Below are 17,315 nucleotides of genomic sequence, written 5' to 3'. Positions count from 1 at the left end.
GGATAGCATAGTGACTTAGAACCTATGCTTTGGAATCCACCAGCTCGGGTGGCATTCCAGCTCTGCCTTTCATGGTCTGTGTGATCCTGTACTCATGGCTTGACCTACTGCTCAGTTTTCTCATCTGTAAAATGAGAATAATAATACCTACATCACAGGGTTGTTGGGAGAACCCAAGAAGGCATATTCCTATAAAATGCTAAACTCAGTGACTGGCACTTATTAACACTTCATAAATAGTAACTTCTATTACTATTAGCATAATGGAAACCATGAGTGAAGAGTGTTAAGAAGATGGAAATAGTCCGAGTGTAAAATAAAGACGAAGGAGTGTCCTTGGGTTTTTCTTGGTTCTGTTTTTTGTCCTTGGGTTTTGAAAACAAGTAGATCACGGTGACCTTTTAGTACAATTTCAGTATATATAATTTCTAATATATCTTCAGTCATGTAGTGAGGCTATAAACTAGATTACACGTCTTTAAGGAATGTATGAATGCAGGGAGTGAGGAAATAGAGACTGATCCTTTCCCAGATCTTTGGTTTTCACAGACCACTGAAATGGGTGAAAAGTTTTTATAGGATTGAAAGGAACATTTTTAACACCAATAAAGATTAAAGAAGATAATCCCAGGAAATTAGGCAGTCCTTTAAGTTGAACGAATGTAGCTTTATAAGAAATACTACATTTCCAAATATTTCTAATGCTGTAGATTAATGAAAACTTCTTCATGCAAGGATGCTGATACATGGGAACATTAAGGTAGACTTCATTTGTTCGGCAATCATTCAACATGTATTTATTGAGCCAGGCCCTATGCTAAATGCTAGGGATATACTGTTGAACAAAAAAGACATGGACCCAACCCTGATGGAGCTTATAGGCTAATTATAGACCAGTTGAGGGTGGTTATTCAACAAATAATCATCAAATATATATTTTTAACTTGCAATGAATAGTATGAAGGAAAAATACAGTGTGTTAAGAGAGTTTATGGGATCTGACCTAGTATGGGGGTCAGGGAAGATTTCTCTAAAAAAAGACATTTAAGCCAAGATCTGAGAAATCAGTAGATGTGAAATACATGACAAGGGTAGACAGCGTACATATTCCAAGCATATGTGAGTCCTATGGGTATTTAGGAGCATGGATGGTATCTAGGGCTAAAAAGCCAACCCTGCAAAGCAAGAAACAGCATGGTGCAAGATGAGGTTGACAAGGTAGGACAATGCCAGATCAGGGTCTCATAGGCCATGATATGGATTTTAATTTTGATTCTAAGAGCAATAGACACCATTGAAGGATTTTCAGGGGAGTGACATCAGAATATTTATATTTCTGAAAAAGTATTCCTGGTCATTGAGTGAGTGGATGTAGGGGGGAGAAATAGAAGCCAGGACATAGGTTAGGAGGCTTCAGAAGTAGTTTAGGCAAGAGGTGGAAGAGGTGGCTTAGACCAGAGTGGTGGTAGAGAAGATGGAGATAAGTGGATAGACATTGAGAGACATTTAGAAGGCAAATTGAAAAGAACTTGGACAGGAGTCCCAGGTGAACCCCTGGATGGATGGTGGTTCTATTTATCAAGAGAGACAAATCTGGTAAGGAAATCATTTGTTCAGAAATTCATAGGATTTGGTTGAGAAGTGGAGACAGAAAAATTAGTAGCTAGAAAAGCTGGAAGGATCAAGTGAAGGCATTTTAAGAGTGGTAGAGAGATTTTTAAATTTATAGATGTATAGACTTCTTTGTGTTGAAGTGCCCCAGAGCTTGGTCCATGGTCTTCTTTATTTACTCTTCTTTGTAATCTCATCCTTTACCATGGCTTTAAGTATACCTATATGCTGACAACCCCCACATTTATGTCTCCTTCTCTCCAGAATTTCAGGCTACTATGTCCAACTTGCTGTTTGAATCTCCTTTTGTTGTCTAAACATCTAATTCAACATGTCCAAAACTGAACTCCTGCTCTCACCCCACAAACCCCTCCCATAACTTTCCCCATCTAGGTTAATGGCAATGTTCTCTTCCACTTGCTCAGACCTAAAGCCTTGGATACATTTTGGCTCCTCTCTTTCTTTCACACCCTACAAACACATCCAGAATCTGACCACATCACATTACCTCTACTACTACCACTGGAGTCCAAAACACCATCATTTCTCTCCTGGGTTACTGCCAGAGCTTCCGAACAGACCTCTATACTTGTATCTTTGTGTCCCCTCCCACCACAGTCCAGTCTCAACTAGAGTGATCCTTCTGACATATTCGTCAGATAGTGTTTAGAACGGGGAAATGGTTTCTCATTTCAGTCCATAAATGCCAAAGTCCATAATGGTATGCAAACCCCTACTTCTTAGCTTCTGACCTTGCGCCCTACTATTTTTCCATTTACTTACTCCACCCAGACACACCTGGCTTCCTAGCTGTTCCTATTGTTCAGGAACACTCTTGCCTTCCACCTTTTTATTAGCTGATGATCCTATCAAGACTGCTCCTTCCCGGACACTGGTAATACTAACTCACCTTAAGTTTTTGCTCTAAATGTAAACTTCATGCCCAGCCAAGGTGGCTCAGCAGTTGAGCATGGACCTATGATCCAGGTAATCCTAGTTTGACTCCCCGTGAGCCCACATGCCCCGGTTGTGGGCTCAGTCCCCAGTAGGGGGCGTGCAGGAGGCAGCTGATCAATGACTCATCATTGATCTCTCCCTTTCCCTTCCTCTTTCTGAAATCAAGTCATATTTTAAAAGATAATAAAAAAAAAAAGTCAACTTCTTCCATGAAGCCCACACTGACCAGTCTATTTTAAAATTGCAATCTGCCCCTCCTCCCACTTCCTGATGCCTCTTACCTTGTTCTGCTTTTATTTTTTCATAATACTTAACACCATTTAACATACTACATATTGCAATTCATTGTATCCATCGTACAGTGTGTAATCTCCACCTCCACCGCCACCTAGCAGTGAGCTCCATAAGGGCAAGAATGTTGATCCGTTTTGTCCCCCGATGTAGTCTAATGTACGCCCAGGACAGTGTCTGGCATAAAGTGGGCACTCAATTAATATTTAAGTGAGTGCAGTATTGACAAAGAAAGAAACCAGAAGAATGGGGGAGGTTGAAGCTGTGAAAGGAGTAATTAATTAAGCAAGATACCTACAATGCAGATGGATATGGGACCAGGCTTTTATATATAATTACCCGTCGCGCTAGAATGGCATTTCTCAATTATATCATATCCTAATGAAACCATTTAGCATTTTTCCCTAGCCCTCCCACGCCCTGTGTTCTTTGGGGTCCCCTACACAGCACAGATGTTTTAATCCTTTCTGAACGGAGTATCCATAATGGGGTACAAAACCCTACGTGATATGATTCCACTACATCTTAGCTTCTGACCTTGCGACCTACTAAATTTCCCTTCACTCACTAAGTGCTTAAAAGGTTTGGGGTAAATTAACAAGCCAATGCTTCCGTGTTCGCAACTTCTTTCGAACTCGTAAAGCCGAGAGTCTAGGTTTCATTCATTTCTGCAGCCCTCCGCCCACTTCCAGGATTTATTACGTAAGAAGCACAGCGCCCTGCGGGAAGAGGCGGGTTGCGCGAGCCCCGGGTCACGTGACGACAAGGGGCGGGCCTGAAAGTTCATATCCCAGCATCCTTTGTATCCACTTCCTTTCTATCTCTTTCCGGCTTCCAAGATGTCGAAGCGAGGTGAGGTTTTGGCTCTGGGGGATCCTTCGCCATCTGCTGCGTGGTGGCTGCTGGCCTCGCCGGGAGCAGCGGCCATGGGCAGCTGGGGCGCTTTGCTCCCGTCCGAGCTAGAGAGGGTGAGGAGGGGCTCCGCGGAGAGTATTGGCTGGGCCCCCGAAAGTGGCGGGGGCGGGAGGCCTGCAGAGTTGAGCTGGCAGGATTCGGACACGATTCCACACCGAACACCGCGTGATCGCTCCGCGCCTAGCGCTGCGGTAATGGGGTTCAAGTTGGACTGACAGGCCCGAGAGTGCGCGACTTGCGCGGCCTCCCGTCTTGCAGGAGGAGCTCCGTGGTGCAAAAGTTGGAGAGAGGATTGAGTCCTGCAGGCCCCTTATTCTCAACATAAAGGTAGTTATATATTGGCTGTTTGCCAGGAGAACTGGTTGGCACATGGGGATGGGAGTTAAGTGGAGTCCTAGAGAGAGCAAGTCTGTAGGTAACCGTTTCGAAAGTATATGCGAATGAATTTACGGACTGAGAATGTGAAGGGAACTCCGAAGCATGACCGGACAGTGACATCTGTTTCCCTTCCTACCCACAGGACGTGGTGGGTCCTCAGGGGCGAAATTCCGGATTTCCCTGGGTCTTCCTGTAGGAGCCGTGATCAACTGTGCTGACAACACAGGTGAGACCTTGGGCTGCACCCTGCCAAACTACCCCTTTTAAAAGCACTCATTGGGCCTTTTGCTAATGACCCACTGAGCCGTCAAGAAAGGGCAAAGTAAAAACACTGCTTTTGGGTGAAGCAGCAGCATGTTGTGTTGTTTTGCTTCAATCGGTGGTGTAACAAGGTGTTCCAGCTTGGGGGAGATGAATGTGAGTGGAGGGAGAGGCTTGGGAAATATTACACCTGCAGAGCTGCCTCATAATAGGTCCTCAAAAAAAAAAAAAAATCATTTCTGCTTAAATTCTTTTATAGGAGCCAAAAATCTGTATATCATCTCTGTGAAGGGGATCAAGGGACGACTGAACAGACTTCCTGCTGCTGGTGTGGGTGACATGGTGATGGCCACAGTCAAAAAAGGCAAACCAGAGCTCAGAAAGAAGGGTGAGTAGAGTAACCGAACCTTCCTGTCTCTTAGTGGACAGTTGAAGACTCCTCCCTTTATTGAAAAATGGGGTAATTTTTTACCATCCTCAAGGCATCTTAAAGCTTGATTTCCTTTGAGAAGCAGCGTGAGATAAATATTCTAAGCTCTTCGTCCGCTTCCGGTGTTAAGCTGGGTGCCCCTCCTCCAGCAAGTTCAGCTAGTAATTACCACCTCACATACCTACAGCCATGGAAGCAAAAGCCCTGTGTGTGTGACATTTAGGGTTGTCTTATACTTAAGATCTAGTTCATTGCTGATTCCCTTGTTACAGGTGAACATGTGGTACTTTAGTAAATACATTTTTTTGGTAGGTGATTTAGAGCTCAGCCAGGTGAGATCACAGCTTTAAGACCTGATGTCATCTCAGGCAGGTTCCTTTTCTGGAACTACTGATTTGAAAGGGAATGATGATACTTTCTCAAGTGTTTAGGTTCAGGTGATGTGCTAAGCATGTACCCCGCTGGCCTTTGCCCAGCACTTTGTAGGTACAAATAACACGGTATCTCTCATTCTTTAGGATAAGTTGTTTTTTTAGATGAGATTAACTCACCTTTGTGATGTCAAGGGTTTGACATGGTTGCTTCTAAATCTCTTCTGATAGAAACAGGCAGCTGCTTGGTGCTTTTAATCGTGGGCTACTCCCCAGAGGTTTTCCTGCTAAGTATATGAATTAAAGGGGAAGGAGGGCCTCAAAGCACTAAAGACTTGTGAGGTCCTGTCTGGCTTGTGTGCCTGCCTTGTCTGTCTCTGTCTTGGGATGCCTTGCTTTTCCTGAGAAATCCTAGCCATCTCTTACAAATGTGACAGGTTTTAGCCACAAGTCGAAGTTACTCCTTGTAGGCCTGCTATATACCCCACCCCACTCTGGTTTTTAGCTTTTTCAGAAATCTTACTTTGTTCACCTTTAATGTCCTTTTGAGGGCTTGGTAGGCAAGGAATAAGTAGCACTGTGGTTAAGCATTGATTAATCAGTGTAGATTGGGATGGTGTGCAATTGGACTGGTTTTCCTTTTAGAACACTTGCTGGGTCTGATCTGTGGCCTAGGGGGCTGTCAGGGAAGGGCAGAGCAGTTAGCCATCACTGTGGGTGAGACGGCAGCAGGATGTGCTGTGAGTCTCAATCAGTTGTGGGACAGACAGAGAACACTTCATGGTTCTAAAAATAGTTGTGAATTGCTAACTGTTAGTTAATGTCTTCTTTGGTCCTTACTTCTGGTAAACAAATACTTCTCACCTTAGACTTAAAGTGTAACACAAATGTGGAAAGGGTTTTTTTCTATTGATTTCAGAGAGGAAGGGAGAGGGAGATGAAAACATCAGTGAGAAATCATTGATAAACTGCCTCCTGCATGCCCCCTCCTGGGGATTGAGTCCACAACCCTGATCTGGTTCGTGAGTTGATATTCAGCCACTGAACCACGCTGGCTGGGCTCAGTGTGTATTCTTGTTAAAAACTTGATCAGAGGCTATCTCCGTACATAGATAGAACTCGGCTCAAGGATAGCCAGGCTCCCTGACCTTATTTTAAAAATCCTGTATTTCCAGTGTCTGATCCTGAATGTGGAAATGGTAACTGTTACCCCTATTTTACTAGAGGAAAACTTAAACTCCAGAAGATTAACTTGTTCAAGGTCTCCAAGCTGGTATCAGTCAGGTCTTAAATCAAAGGTGTGTCTGACTCAAGTTCTTTCTTTTTTTTTTTTCAAATATATTTTTATTGATTTCATAGGAGAGGAGAGGGACAGAGAGATAGAAACATCCATGATGAGAAGGTCATGGATCGGCCGCCTCCTGCACGCCCCCGACTGGGGATCAAGCCCCGATTGCCTGGATCCTGGGTCGAGGCTCAACCGCTGAGTCACGCCCGGCCGGGCAGACTCAAGTTCTTTCAAGTGCAGTAGACTCCATTTTGAGGGCCTAAAAAAGTTCACTTTAGTGTAGGTAGGTATGACCCTGGAAAACAGTTCCTCAAAAGGTTAAACATAATTACACAGGAAAAGTTGAATTTCAATTATCCAACACTTAGACTTCCAAGAGATGATAAGTGATAATTAATATTTTGTTGTATATCCTTCTTTCCTGGCTCCTTTCAAAAAAATAAGCTTGCAAACTTTCCTATGTAAGTGGGACCATTACCTTCGCTTTAACCCGTTCTACTTGCTTTACAGATGATGTTCTATGTTAGAGATACCCATAATCGTTTTTAAATTGTTCTGTTCTGTGTATGTGCCGTGTGATATTTGGGTTAATTCCAAATTTTTTTACTCTACTAAGAAGAATTGAGGAGGTCCTTGTATGCCCTGTTTTCGCAGTTTGGCCATGTAGTAGATACATATTGTGGCTTTAAAGAGCATGAAGATGGGGGTGGGTGGCAAACCTTTGTTGTGTTTAAATAACTGGCCTCATCCACAAATACCTTGAGACAGTTACAAGGAATGCCAATGTGAATCCAGTATGCAAAAACAGATTCTGATAAAATAGCAGAAATGCGTGACACTTTCGCTGACAAAGAAGAAAAAAGCCAAAACTGGGACAGCATTGACCACAAATGAAAAGCCTGGTCAGGGAACACCAAATTCAGCTAATACCCAAGGAAATGCAACATCAAATCCTCAGGTCCCTGATTACCCTCCAAACTATATTTTATTCCTTAATAATTTAGCAGAAGGGACTAACGAGATAATGTTATCCATGCTGTTTAACTGGTTTTCTGGTTTCAAGAAAGGATGTTTGGTACCTGAGAGGCATGATGTTGCATTTGTTGAATTTGGAAATGACGGACTGGTGCTTCCGGGGATATTTTACAAGGATTTAATTAAGATCACCTATGAAGATCACCTATGCTAAGAAATAACATTTGGGATAGTTGTCTTTAAAGGATTTGGTGTAATGTTTATAGTGTTGGTTTTGATACCATTTGGTCAGGCCATTTTAGTAGTTGAGGTGGTGGGTTAGTGATAGTGAAATTTTTGTACAGGTTTTTAAAAATAGCCTAGCCTTTCTTTAGCCTTAGTGAACTATGAAATATGAAGGCCTCAATTTTGTACAATAAACTTATTTGTATTCTTATTTTTAAAAAGGCACTGCAATAAGGTAGTTTGATCAAGATCCTGGGCGTGTTCATGGAATGTGTATGTATGCATACGCATGCACACTAGCAGTTACAGGTTTTCTTTGGGTGTATAGATGAGTTTATAAAACCTAAGGTATGGATCATTTAATTCCAACACGTTCTTGGAATCAGTAGTTTTTAGGTCAAGGTATGTACTTTCTTAGAGGTTAACAGCTTGGCCTCTCCACATACTCGGTCTGGAGTGTGTGTTGGGGGGGCGTTGTTCTCTGTTTTGTGGTGTTAGGATCTTGATAGTATCCACCTATTTGGGTGAAATGGGGAAAAGTATAGGAAGTATTAAGCAAGTTTCCTGCATACATCTGTCCAAATGGGAAATACTGGGGAACAGATAATGTGTAAACTGCTTTCTTTTGGTGGCCCTGGGACCCGGCCTGATGGGTTAATGACTGCTGTCCTTTTTTCCTTCTTAGTACATCCAGCGGTGGTAATTCGACAACGAAAGTCATACCGGAGAAAAGATGGCGTGTTTCTCTATTTTGAAGACAATGCGGGGGTCATAGTAAACAATAAAGGCGAGATGAAAGGTAAGAAAGACATTGCTCCTTAGATCTTTGAGTTTGGGTGATTTAGTTCTTGGGTTTAGTAGTACAAGCAAAGGAGAGACCCTCAGAGCTTATCTGACACCTCATTCTTTTATGCAGGTTCTGCCATCACGGGACCAGTTGCAAAGGAGTGTGCAGATTTGTGGCCCAGGATTGCATCCAATGCTGGCAGCATTGCATGATAACTCCAGTGTATTTGTAAAGAAAGAAAACCCATTAAAAGTTATTTCCTCCCAATGCTTGGCTTCCTGTTTATTTCTACGTGTCGCTCTTTTTGACACCACCTAACACATTCCTCCTTTGTAAAGCGGAAACTGCTCTGCAAACTTTCTTTGGGCATAAACAGTCCTTGCACTTTGAGTGTACAGAACTTTTGGAACTTTCCCATTTCTGCTATGAAAATGAGATATTTGGAGCCTGTAAATAAATGGCAGGTACTGCTTGATGACAGGATACCCCAGGTAACTGCTCTGCAGTTAGAAGGGTGTTCAAGATAAGGTAGAGTGTCTGCTCAGATCCTAGACACACGGGTCTGAGTGATATCAGTAGGAAATAGGTACACACTTGTGTAGATGCACACTTTTGCATGTACAGGTTTTCTTTGGGGAAATTTGCACATAAATGGGTATATTTGTGAAACCTAACACAGTAAATATCATGTTAATATGCTCTTGTGGAAGATGACTACGGTAATAGTAACTAGAGGTTTTTTGCCATAATGTCTTGACAGGTTGGCTATATATCTGCCAAACACTAGTTTGAGAATAAAAGGAGATGATACTATGTCAGCACAATAGGCATAAATCCTGGAAAGTTCTGCCTGGAGGTACTGACTATTTGTAGCATTTCTTTCCAAACCATGATTTAAGTGACATGCAGGGTCTGGGAAAAGAGCATTTAGCTGGTTTGAGATCAGTAGTCTAGCCTAAAGATGTTGGAATATGCTTTTTATACTAAGTTTGTGTTCATTTAAGTCAGGAGGTAGGACTAGATAGAATCAGTACTTTTTAAAGCTGCCCAGATTTCTAAGGTGCAGCCAAGACTAAGAACCAGTGCTCTATTTAGACTGAGTCTTGGTTTTAGGAATATTAAATCTGAAGTCTGTAAAACACTTGGCTTCTCTGCTACTGCATTCTCCAGCTTGGTTAATTTCAAATCTTGTGACAAGGACCTGGGAAGGTCCTCGATTGAAAATCCTTTTATTTCCCTTGTGTGAAATTTTATATGCATATATATATATATATATATATATATATGTAGTATATATATATGAATATCATGTATATGTGCGTGAAATCATTTTTCTGCATCAAATGTGAGGGCTGGGCCTGTCATTCCCACTTGTCTCTCTGTACATGTTTTTTCCAGGTTCTTTGAAAGTTTAATGGACCTAAACTATAGACTTATTTCCTGTAATTTCAGATTTGACATAGATGCTCTTCTGTCATAGTGTAGAAAGATTAAATATATTGAGTATTGACGGGAAAAATGACAGGCGCAGCCCTCACACCTATTTGATGCAGAAAGATGAATGATTTCGTACACACATACGAAAAGAATTGGGTGGGGAGGGGGGAAGTGCTTTAAGTGAACTTAACTGGAAGTCAAGAGACCCAAATTCTGGTCCTGGATCTGCCACTCTGGATTTAGGGAATATTCCAACGTTTCTGAGCTTCAGCTTACAGTTCTGTAAAATGAGAGTTGGAAGTAGGTGCTATCTGAACGCATCCGTTCTGGGCACAGGATTTTCAGAACTGAGTTGGTAACGTATATGATAAAGGGGGAACCGAGAGCCTTGCTCTTAAACGAAAACGAGAAGCTGGGTCTGACGAGACCCGCATTCAGTAATCCTCTCTCCTCCCCTTCAATCTCATTCCTCTTGCATGGCCCCTGGTCATCCCTCACCTCTGGGCCATGCAAGCAACTACTCCCCCCGCCCCCCCAGCTCGAAGAGCGGTCCATTGGATGGGGACAATAGGGTTTGTGTCGCAGGGGGCCTGACACCACGTAACAATGCGCGGGGCAGCCCCTTCATAGGGCCCACCACTCCCACCAGAGAAGCCCTTGGAGGCTCCCATGGTTGGGATGGTGCACTTGCGCCAGTGTCCTCTGCGGCTGGAGAAGGGCTTCATCTTGGATGGGGTGGCGGTGAGCACCATGGCCAGCACCTACGAGCATTTGAGGCCCAGGCTCTGGTCTGCGATTCCGCCTTACAATGCGCAGCAGGACTACCACGCCCGCCGGTACTTCAAGAGTCATGTGGTTCCGCCCGTTTTGCAGAAAACCGATCAGGTATAGGAGCGCCCCAAAGCACTGTGCAGAGATTGTCCCCGGTGGGAGGTCGGCTTCCCAAATCCTGGCGTGTCTCGCTAGAGTTCCCCCACCACCAGGGTGGCTTCCCCACTCCCACCCCCTGTTTTCTTAATGAACGCGCGGAACTGTTTGAGGTGGGTGATAGGTGTTGAGCGTGAGCTCACTGGCCTCACAGAATAACCTTCCACCCCTAAACTTGAGAATGATCTCATTTGGGGTTTCTCCAAGCCTAGGGAACTGGGCTCAAAGCCCTCCTCTCCCAAACTGGTTTTATTGGCCTTTAGGACGTCACAGATCCACCTATTGTGGGATGACCTCACACTGCAAATTCTCTAAAAGCACGAAAATTCACGTGACCTCAGTTAACCAGACAGAACTGTCTAGACTTACCAAGGCCACGCCCTCTGGCCGGTGACGTCATAGTTGCAGTGGGGCTCACTCGCAGGGACCTGTGAGCTGAAACCGGCCAAACCACCGCAGACCTCCCTTCTGCCCAGTCCTTTCCCTCGCTGGTGTTGCCTCTCTCCTCCCCAGCGGACTACTTCCCTGGGATCAAAGATTCTGAGGCTTTTTGCTAATGGTTCCATTTTTATCTACCACTTTCTCCTCCAATATTCGTGTCATATTCACAGCGGTATGAATACGACTTAATGGGAGTTATTCTGTGAACAAATCTAGGGGTTTTTTGGTGATCCCAAGTGTTTGTGTGTGCATGTGCTTGTTCAGTACATGTATATATGGACACACATCTGTGTGTGCTATGCTTGAGTGTGTACTTGCTGTTTTACTCGTAACTTTTACGACAGAAGGAGCCAGAGTCCGGGGGGGTAAAAAGAGAAAACGAATATTTTTTTATTTTTTCCATTGCTTTTCAGAGAGAGTGGAAGGGGGAGAGAGAGAGGAAGAGAGAAAGAAACATCCATGTGAGCCCTGCTGGTGTGGCTCAGTGGTTGAGCATCGACCTATGATCCAGGAGATCAAGGTTCGATTCCTGGTCAGGGCACATGCCTGGGTTGCGGGCTCAATCCCCTCCTGTAGGGGGCGTGCGGGAGGCAGCTGATCAATGGCTCTCATCATTGATGTTTCTCTCTCCCTCTCCTTTTCTCTGAAATCAACAAAGATATTTTTTTAAAAATCAAAGTGAGAGAGACACATCCCACAGGCACCCTGACTGGGGACTAAGTCTGCAACTGAGGTACCTGCCCTTTCCCGGAATTGAATCCAGGACCTTTCAGTCCACTGGCCGGCGCTCTAACCACTGACCAAACAGGCCAGGGTAAAAGACAAATATTTTAAAGCTTGAAAAGAATATGGTGTAAGCACTTTTGAAACTTTCTATGTTCGAGTTTGTAAGTATTGTCACAACCACTTGTGACAATTATTTTCATTTAAATGATAATGTTTATTGAACCTTTACTATGCCAAGCCCTTCATTTGAACTATCTCAGTGGCAGAGCTGCAATTGGAACCTGTCTGGCAGCAGATACTGAGCCCCTAAGTGCCAAGCACACAGCCTCTCCCTGAGAGGCAATATAGATCACGCATGTATTTAATCTGCCTGGCCTGTTACCCCTGGCTGTGACCTCTAACCCCTCCCAACAAGCCTCAGGGGAGTTTGCACTGCATCTCTCAGCATGGTGACAGTCTTCTTTATTCTCTCCTTTACTCTCAGGATCATGGAGGTACAGGAAGGGACGGCTGGATAGTGGATTATTTCCACATCTTCGGGCAAGAACAGAGATACCTCAACAGGAGAAACTGGGCAGGGGCAGGCAAGTGCCACTTTGCTCTCAGCCTCCCCATGGTCCCACCTGGGAAGAGTGGTGTGCATCCCACAGTTCAGAGAGAGAAACTGGATGGTAGAGAGACCTGGTTGGGGGGAGGAGGGCCAGGGACTGCATCCTCCAGCTTTTCTTTTAATAACTTAAGCAGATGGTGTCACCGTGATCCCTATATTTAGTTATTGAGCACCTACTATATGTCAGGTGCTTTTTACCCTCACACACTACCCCCATGTTACAACCCTGGGAAACAGATTTAGGGAGTTAAAGTGATTTGCTAAGAAGGGCTGAGCTGGGATTGGAATTACACTTTTTCTAACTCTAAAGCCTGTATTCATCTCATTGCTCCTGAGCAGGCTGTGTCCAGCTCATTTTACAGGCACAGTTAAGCAGCAACAGGAAAGGGAGAGTTGAGAGATGTTTTTCTGACAGGGTAAACACTCCTCCCACCCCAATTCCACCACCGGTTGGCCACACTCTGGTAACATGATCCTTTGTACCATTTGGCCAAACTGAGCTCATCCATTTTCTCCAGATGGGTCAGAGGCAAGGATGAAATTTTCTCAGTTCTCTTGGGAGCAAGGCAAGTTCAGCCAAGCCCAGTTTCTGACCCTCCTGTACCATTCACACTCCTGCACACTATTCCTGGTACGAGGTTGGGTTTTTAGGAAGCCACCTGTCTCTTTGACTTCACCAAGTCTTGGCTTTTCAGTAAAGAGGCTCAGGACATTTGAGGATTGAAGGTTCAGCTAGACACGGGGAGCACAGCGACTGTAGCTGGGTTGGTATCCTAATACCAGCCCTGTGGAAATGGAGAAAGCAAGAGGGGGCTGAATGCACGCTCAGGCCTCTCTCTCCACCCCCAAGGGCATTCCCTCCAGCAGGTGACCGGGCATGACCACTACAATGCCGACGTGAAAATGAACAGGGGGTTCAATGGTCAGTTTGGCTATCGCAGGAACACCCCAGCCCTCCGCCAGCGCCCATCTGTCTTTGGAGAGGTCACCCGATTCCCTCTCTTCTAACAGCAGCTCTTCCTTTCACACTCCTCAACATGAATTTCTATGACAGATGTCTAGATGAACTCCCCATGTTCTTTTATATAAAAATTATTTTTATCTGTACCTTTAAGTGTGCTGTTTCTTCCCTGAGTTGGAGTGGGGTGGAGGCTAGTTTCTCTCCTCTCAGCTTCTCTCCCCAGTGGAGGGGAGGTGAGAGGAGAAAGTGTATCTCAGGCCTGTGCCCTTATACTCCATGCCAACCAGTACCAGGCTTGAGAGGCCTCAGTTCTCCCGTCAGTGTGATAAGGGGGAACCACACTACCTAGCCCTCAACAAAGCTCTTCCCCAGGCATCAGCAGGGCCAGGTCAAAAGCTGGCTACTGTTTCCATCAAGAATGGAGCAAGCAATGTGGCCACAGGGATTGGCCATTGGTTGCCTAAAAAGGATTTCCCGATTTTCCTGAGTCCCATCCAAAAGAACTGACATCTCTCTTCTCCTTCTTTCAATTCATCAAGAGGGAGGGCATGAACAAGGTAATATCTGGGGTGCTTTTTCAACCCAAGGATTCCGACACAGTAATACTGTGCTTGTGGATACTTTCTCTACAAATGCTATGTCAGTTTCCCTTTCAGCTAGCTTCAAGGTCATTTTTTTCAAGTGCCCCAACCCAATTCATTGATGGCCAGTAGAAAAGCCAAAGCAGATGATGAATACAAAAGAAGGTGGGGCTTTAGAACACAAAGCTTGCCAGGACTCTAGTGTGGGTGGAACCTGATTACATTGAGTCACCACAAGTGGACAAGAAGGACAAACAAAGCAGGCCTGGGGGTATAGCTCAGCGGTAGAGCATTTGACTGCAGATCAAGAGGTCCCTGGTTCAAGTCCGGGTGCCCCCTTCCCATTACTTTTTCACTTCCATTATAAGTCCCATAAACACTCTAACTCCAAGCCACAAAGTTACTGAAGGAGACAAGGAACTCTCAGCTCCCATTCTGAAATACTACTGGTTCCTCCCACATCCCAAATAACCAGTTAGGAGGGACTCATGGAACATCCGTCAGGATTCAATTAAGACAGGGTGTCACCCCAATAAACTCAATAAAAAACATACAAAGAAACAAACAAACAAAAAAACATAGTCCCCTGGGAAATTCTAAATCTAAGATTAAGTCAGAGCTGTGAACACAAATTTAGCAATCTGATGTATGATCGTAAAGACAGAGGCGTTCATGCAACATGTATTTTTGAGAGCTTAGTACATGCAAGGCTGTAGTGAATTAAAAGATGCAAGAGCGTCCCTGTCCTTAGGGAACTTTCAGTCTAGTGAAAGTTGACACATTCACACACAACTGTCAGAGGAAGGGCATTTGTTTGTGCCTCAAGAAAAATATCTTTTGAAAATACCCACTTTTTCTAGACATAATTCCAAACTGGAGCTTTTTTTGAAGGGATATTTCTGCCTGATCTGAAGAGTAGCATTAACCTGTTGCTTGTGTCGCTGCATAATCCCCTCTCTACAGGGTTAGGGGCACTTTCTTCTTAATTCTTAGAGTGGAACATATCCACTCTGGCTGCTTTACGCAGAAAAGGAGTCTCCTGGAGGGATGGTGGGGACTCTCAGAGTTGATGAAAAGCTGGAGAACCTCTCAGATAACAGGTAACTACAAGGGGCTGCCAAGCAGGGAAATTCAGCTCAGGTCTCGACCCTGGGAATGTCTACTGTCGGTGCCACCAACCCTGGGCTCTCGTCACTACAGCGTGGATATTGTTCCAGCTGCACTTGTATCTTCAGGACAGTTCCTCAAATTAAAAAAAATGCCAAATGGAATAATTTGATTGAGCTGTGGTCTGACGCGTGTGCTGATTTATGCGAGGCGGGGGAGGGAGTGTTGCCTCACCAAGTTTGACAACATGAGGTACTCCCCCAGGACTGGAGGAGTGTGTGAGTGCAAAAATGAATATATCACCACAACACTTCTTTCCTCCTTGAAGAAACCATTGTAAGGAGAGAGTGTGATTTATCGGTTTCCAGTTCTAGCAGTCAAGGATGTGCATTCTTATACCCCTTTATTCCCCATTTGCTAAAATTAGATCAAAATTTTGTGTTAAATCAGTTATGTTTACATTATCATGATCATATAAATACTATTTACTATCGAGTTAATCTATATGTACACTGATAGTATTTCCTTCCTTGAAATTTTTTTTTCTTGAAGATAATTACCTCATTTTCATTTGCATATTTTTCTTTGTGCCTGTTGACAATTATTTTCAAATTCTTCAACAGCCTCACAGTACAAGTACTCACCTGGTCCAAACCTATGAAATTAATTTTTTCAAAGCAGTCATCTGACACCTTCCTTCCTCTGCTCCTAGGTGTTTAGGCCGGTGACCCAGCTGGTGCCTTGGGAATTCCTGTTCCCTCTCTTCTGTGTTGGATTCTCTGTTTCCTGGACATTGTCCTCTTTTTTCTTGGTTTATATGGTGGAAAATAACTCCCAGGAGCTTCCTGAGAAAGAATATAGGGGAGGTAAAATGTTTGAGTTCTTGCATGTCTGAAAATATCTTTATTTTCCCTGAATGCTTGAGAAGTGGTTTGTCTTGGAAAAGAATTCTTGAAAAAATTTTTTTCAGAGGTTTGCAAATCTTCATTGTCTTCTGGAGTCTCTTGATAAGCTTGATGTCATTCTTATTCCCATATGTGACCTGTTTCTCTCTGTAAAACCAGAATTTCTCTTCTTGATGTTCTGAAGTTTTCAATGATATACTTGGTGATCCCTTCCCATTTAGAGATTTTTGTTCTAACAAGTGTTATTAATTTCTTCTCCATCATTTGGGGCCTATCTCTTGAGTTGGAATTCCTCAGCAGTGACCACTTGGATGTGCTTGCTCTCTTTACAGTGGCCAGGACTTTTCTTGCATTCTTGCAACCATTCATTCACTCATTTGTTCATAGTAGCCACAATACAAAATGCCTACTATGTGCTAGGCATACACTGGATGTGCCATATAAGATGGCAGTTGTTAGCTGAACAGTAGACATAATTCTATCAATACACACATTTGGTCAAATGAAAACTGTCTTCAGTTTCCTGCCCTTTTTGTGGTATCTTTGTTGTGACAGACACATGCCATGACAATATTTGAAGCTGCTGTTAACACACCTAGCCACTCCACCTTTTTACCTTTGTAATTAAAAGGCCACCCTTTTAATTATGTATTGCCACACTTAAAACAATTTGGACATATTGCAGCACTAAAACATTTCATCACACAGAAGTCCCAATCTCAAGTCCAATGATTCCCTATGGAGTCAGTGAATTGTTTTTGTCTCCTAATAGTGTCTAGGAACTCTGGTGGCTTTGGATCCAATTCTACCTGGCACTGCTGAGGAGGGTTTTAAGGAAGGTCAGTGGAAACCCTTGCAAGTTATCTAATACAAATTAACCATTGAAGTGTGGAAGAGGGACTTGCTCTTCTAATTTCCCTTCCGTTTGCTCTCACAGGGCCCCAACTACAATATTCAAAAGGTAAGAACAGGCCACAAATAAACCAGAAATGTCTCGAACAGGCTGGGTGAGGGTTAGAACTCTGAGGAGTATTTCACCACAAGGTAGCCAGTCCCTGTTTCAATTCAGTGTTTTTCCCCAGAAATTTCCCTAAGAAACTACTTAAACTCAATTGATACCAGTTTTAGAGG

At 43.8% G+C, this 17,315-nt stretch overlaps 2 protein-coding genes and 1 pseudogene across 3 annotated transcripts; all 3 read left to right on the top strand.

Annotated features, from left to right (window-relative positions):
- Nucleotides 1-3,642: 3,642 nt before the first annotated feature.
- On the top strand, nucleotides 3,643-8,756 carry RPL23 (ribosomal protein L23). Its single transcript, XM_081162649.1, has 5 exons — nucleotides 3,643-3,711; nucleotides 4,295-4,378; nucleotides 4,673-4,801; nucleotides 8,388-8,501; nucleotides 8,619-8,756. The coding sequence occupies exons 1-5, from the start codon at nucleotides 3,699-3,701 to the stop codon at nucleotides 8,699-8,701; spliced, it is 423 nt and encodes a 140-aa protein (XP_081018775.1). The 5' UTR covers nucleotides 3,643-3,698; the 3' UTR covers nucleotides 8,702-8,756.
- On the top strand, nucleotides 6,792-7,789 carry LOC308568733 (U2 small nuclear ribonucleoprotein B'' pseudogene; annotated as a pseudogene). The gene is made up of 2 exons: nucleotides 6,792-6,819; nucleotides 7,119-7,789. The product of its transcript is annotated as a U2 small nuclear ribonucleoprotein B'' pseudogene (transcript).
- A 1,848-nt stretch (nucleotides 8,757-10,604) lies between the features above and the next one.
- Nucleotides 10,605-13,638, top strand: SPMAP1 (sperm microtubule associated protein 1; the record flags this gene model as incomplete). The annotated part of the gene is made up of 3 exons (XM_081162393.1): nucleotides 10,605-10,811; nucleotides 12,505-12,604; nucleotides 13,481-13,638. The coding sequence occupies 3 exons, from the start codon at nucleotides 10,605-10,607 to the stop codon at nucleotides 13,636-13,638; spliced, it is 465 nt and encodes a 154-aa protein (XP_081018519.1).
- Nucleotides 13,639-17,315: the final 3,677 nt, after the last annotated feature.

Source organism: Miniopterus schreibersii, assembly GCF_964146895.1.
Source record: "Miniopterus schreibersii genome assembly, chromosome: 16".
NCBI classification, from domain to species: domain Eukaryota; kingdom Metazoa; phylum Chordata; class Mammalia; order Chiroptera; family Miniopteridae; genus Miniopterus; species Miniopterus schreibersii.
This window is presented reverse-complemented; position numbering and strand designations above follow the sequence as displayed.

Coding starts and splice junctions, on each gene's coding strand:
- RPL23 (XM_081162649.1), top strand. Junction 4,802..8,387: donor ACCAGAGCTCAGAAAGAAGG/GTGAGTAGAGTA, acceptor TTTCCTTCTTAG/TACATCCAGCGGTGGTAATT. Junction 8,502..8,618: donor CAATAAAGGCGAGATGAAAG/GTAAGAAAGACA, acceptor TCTTTTATGCAG/GTTCTGCCATCACGGGACCA.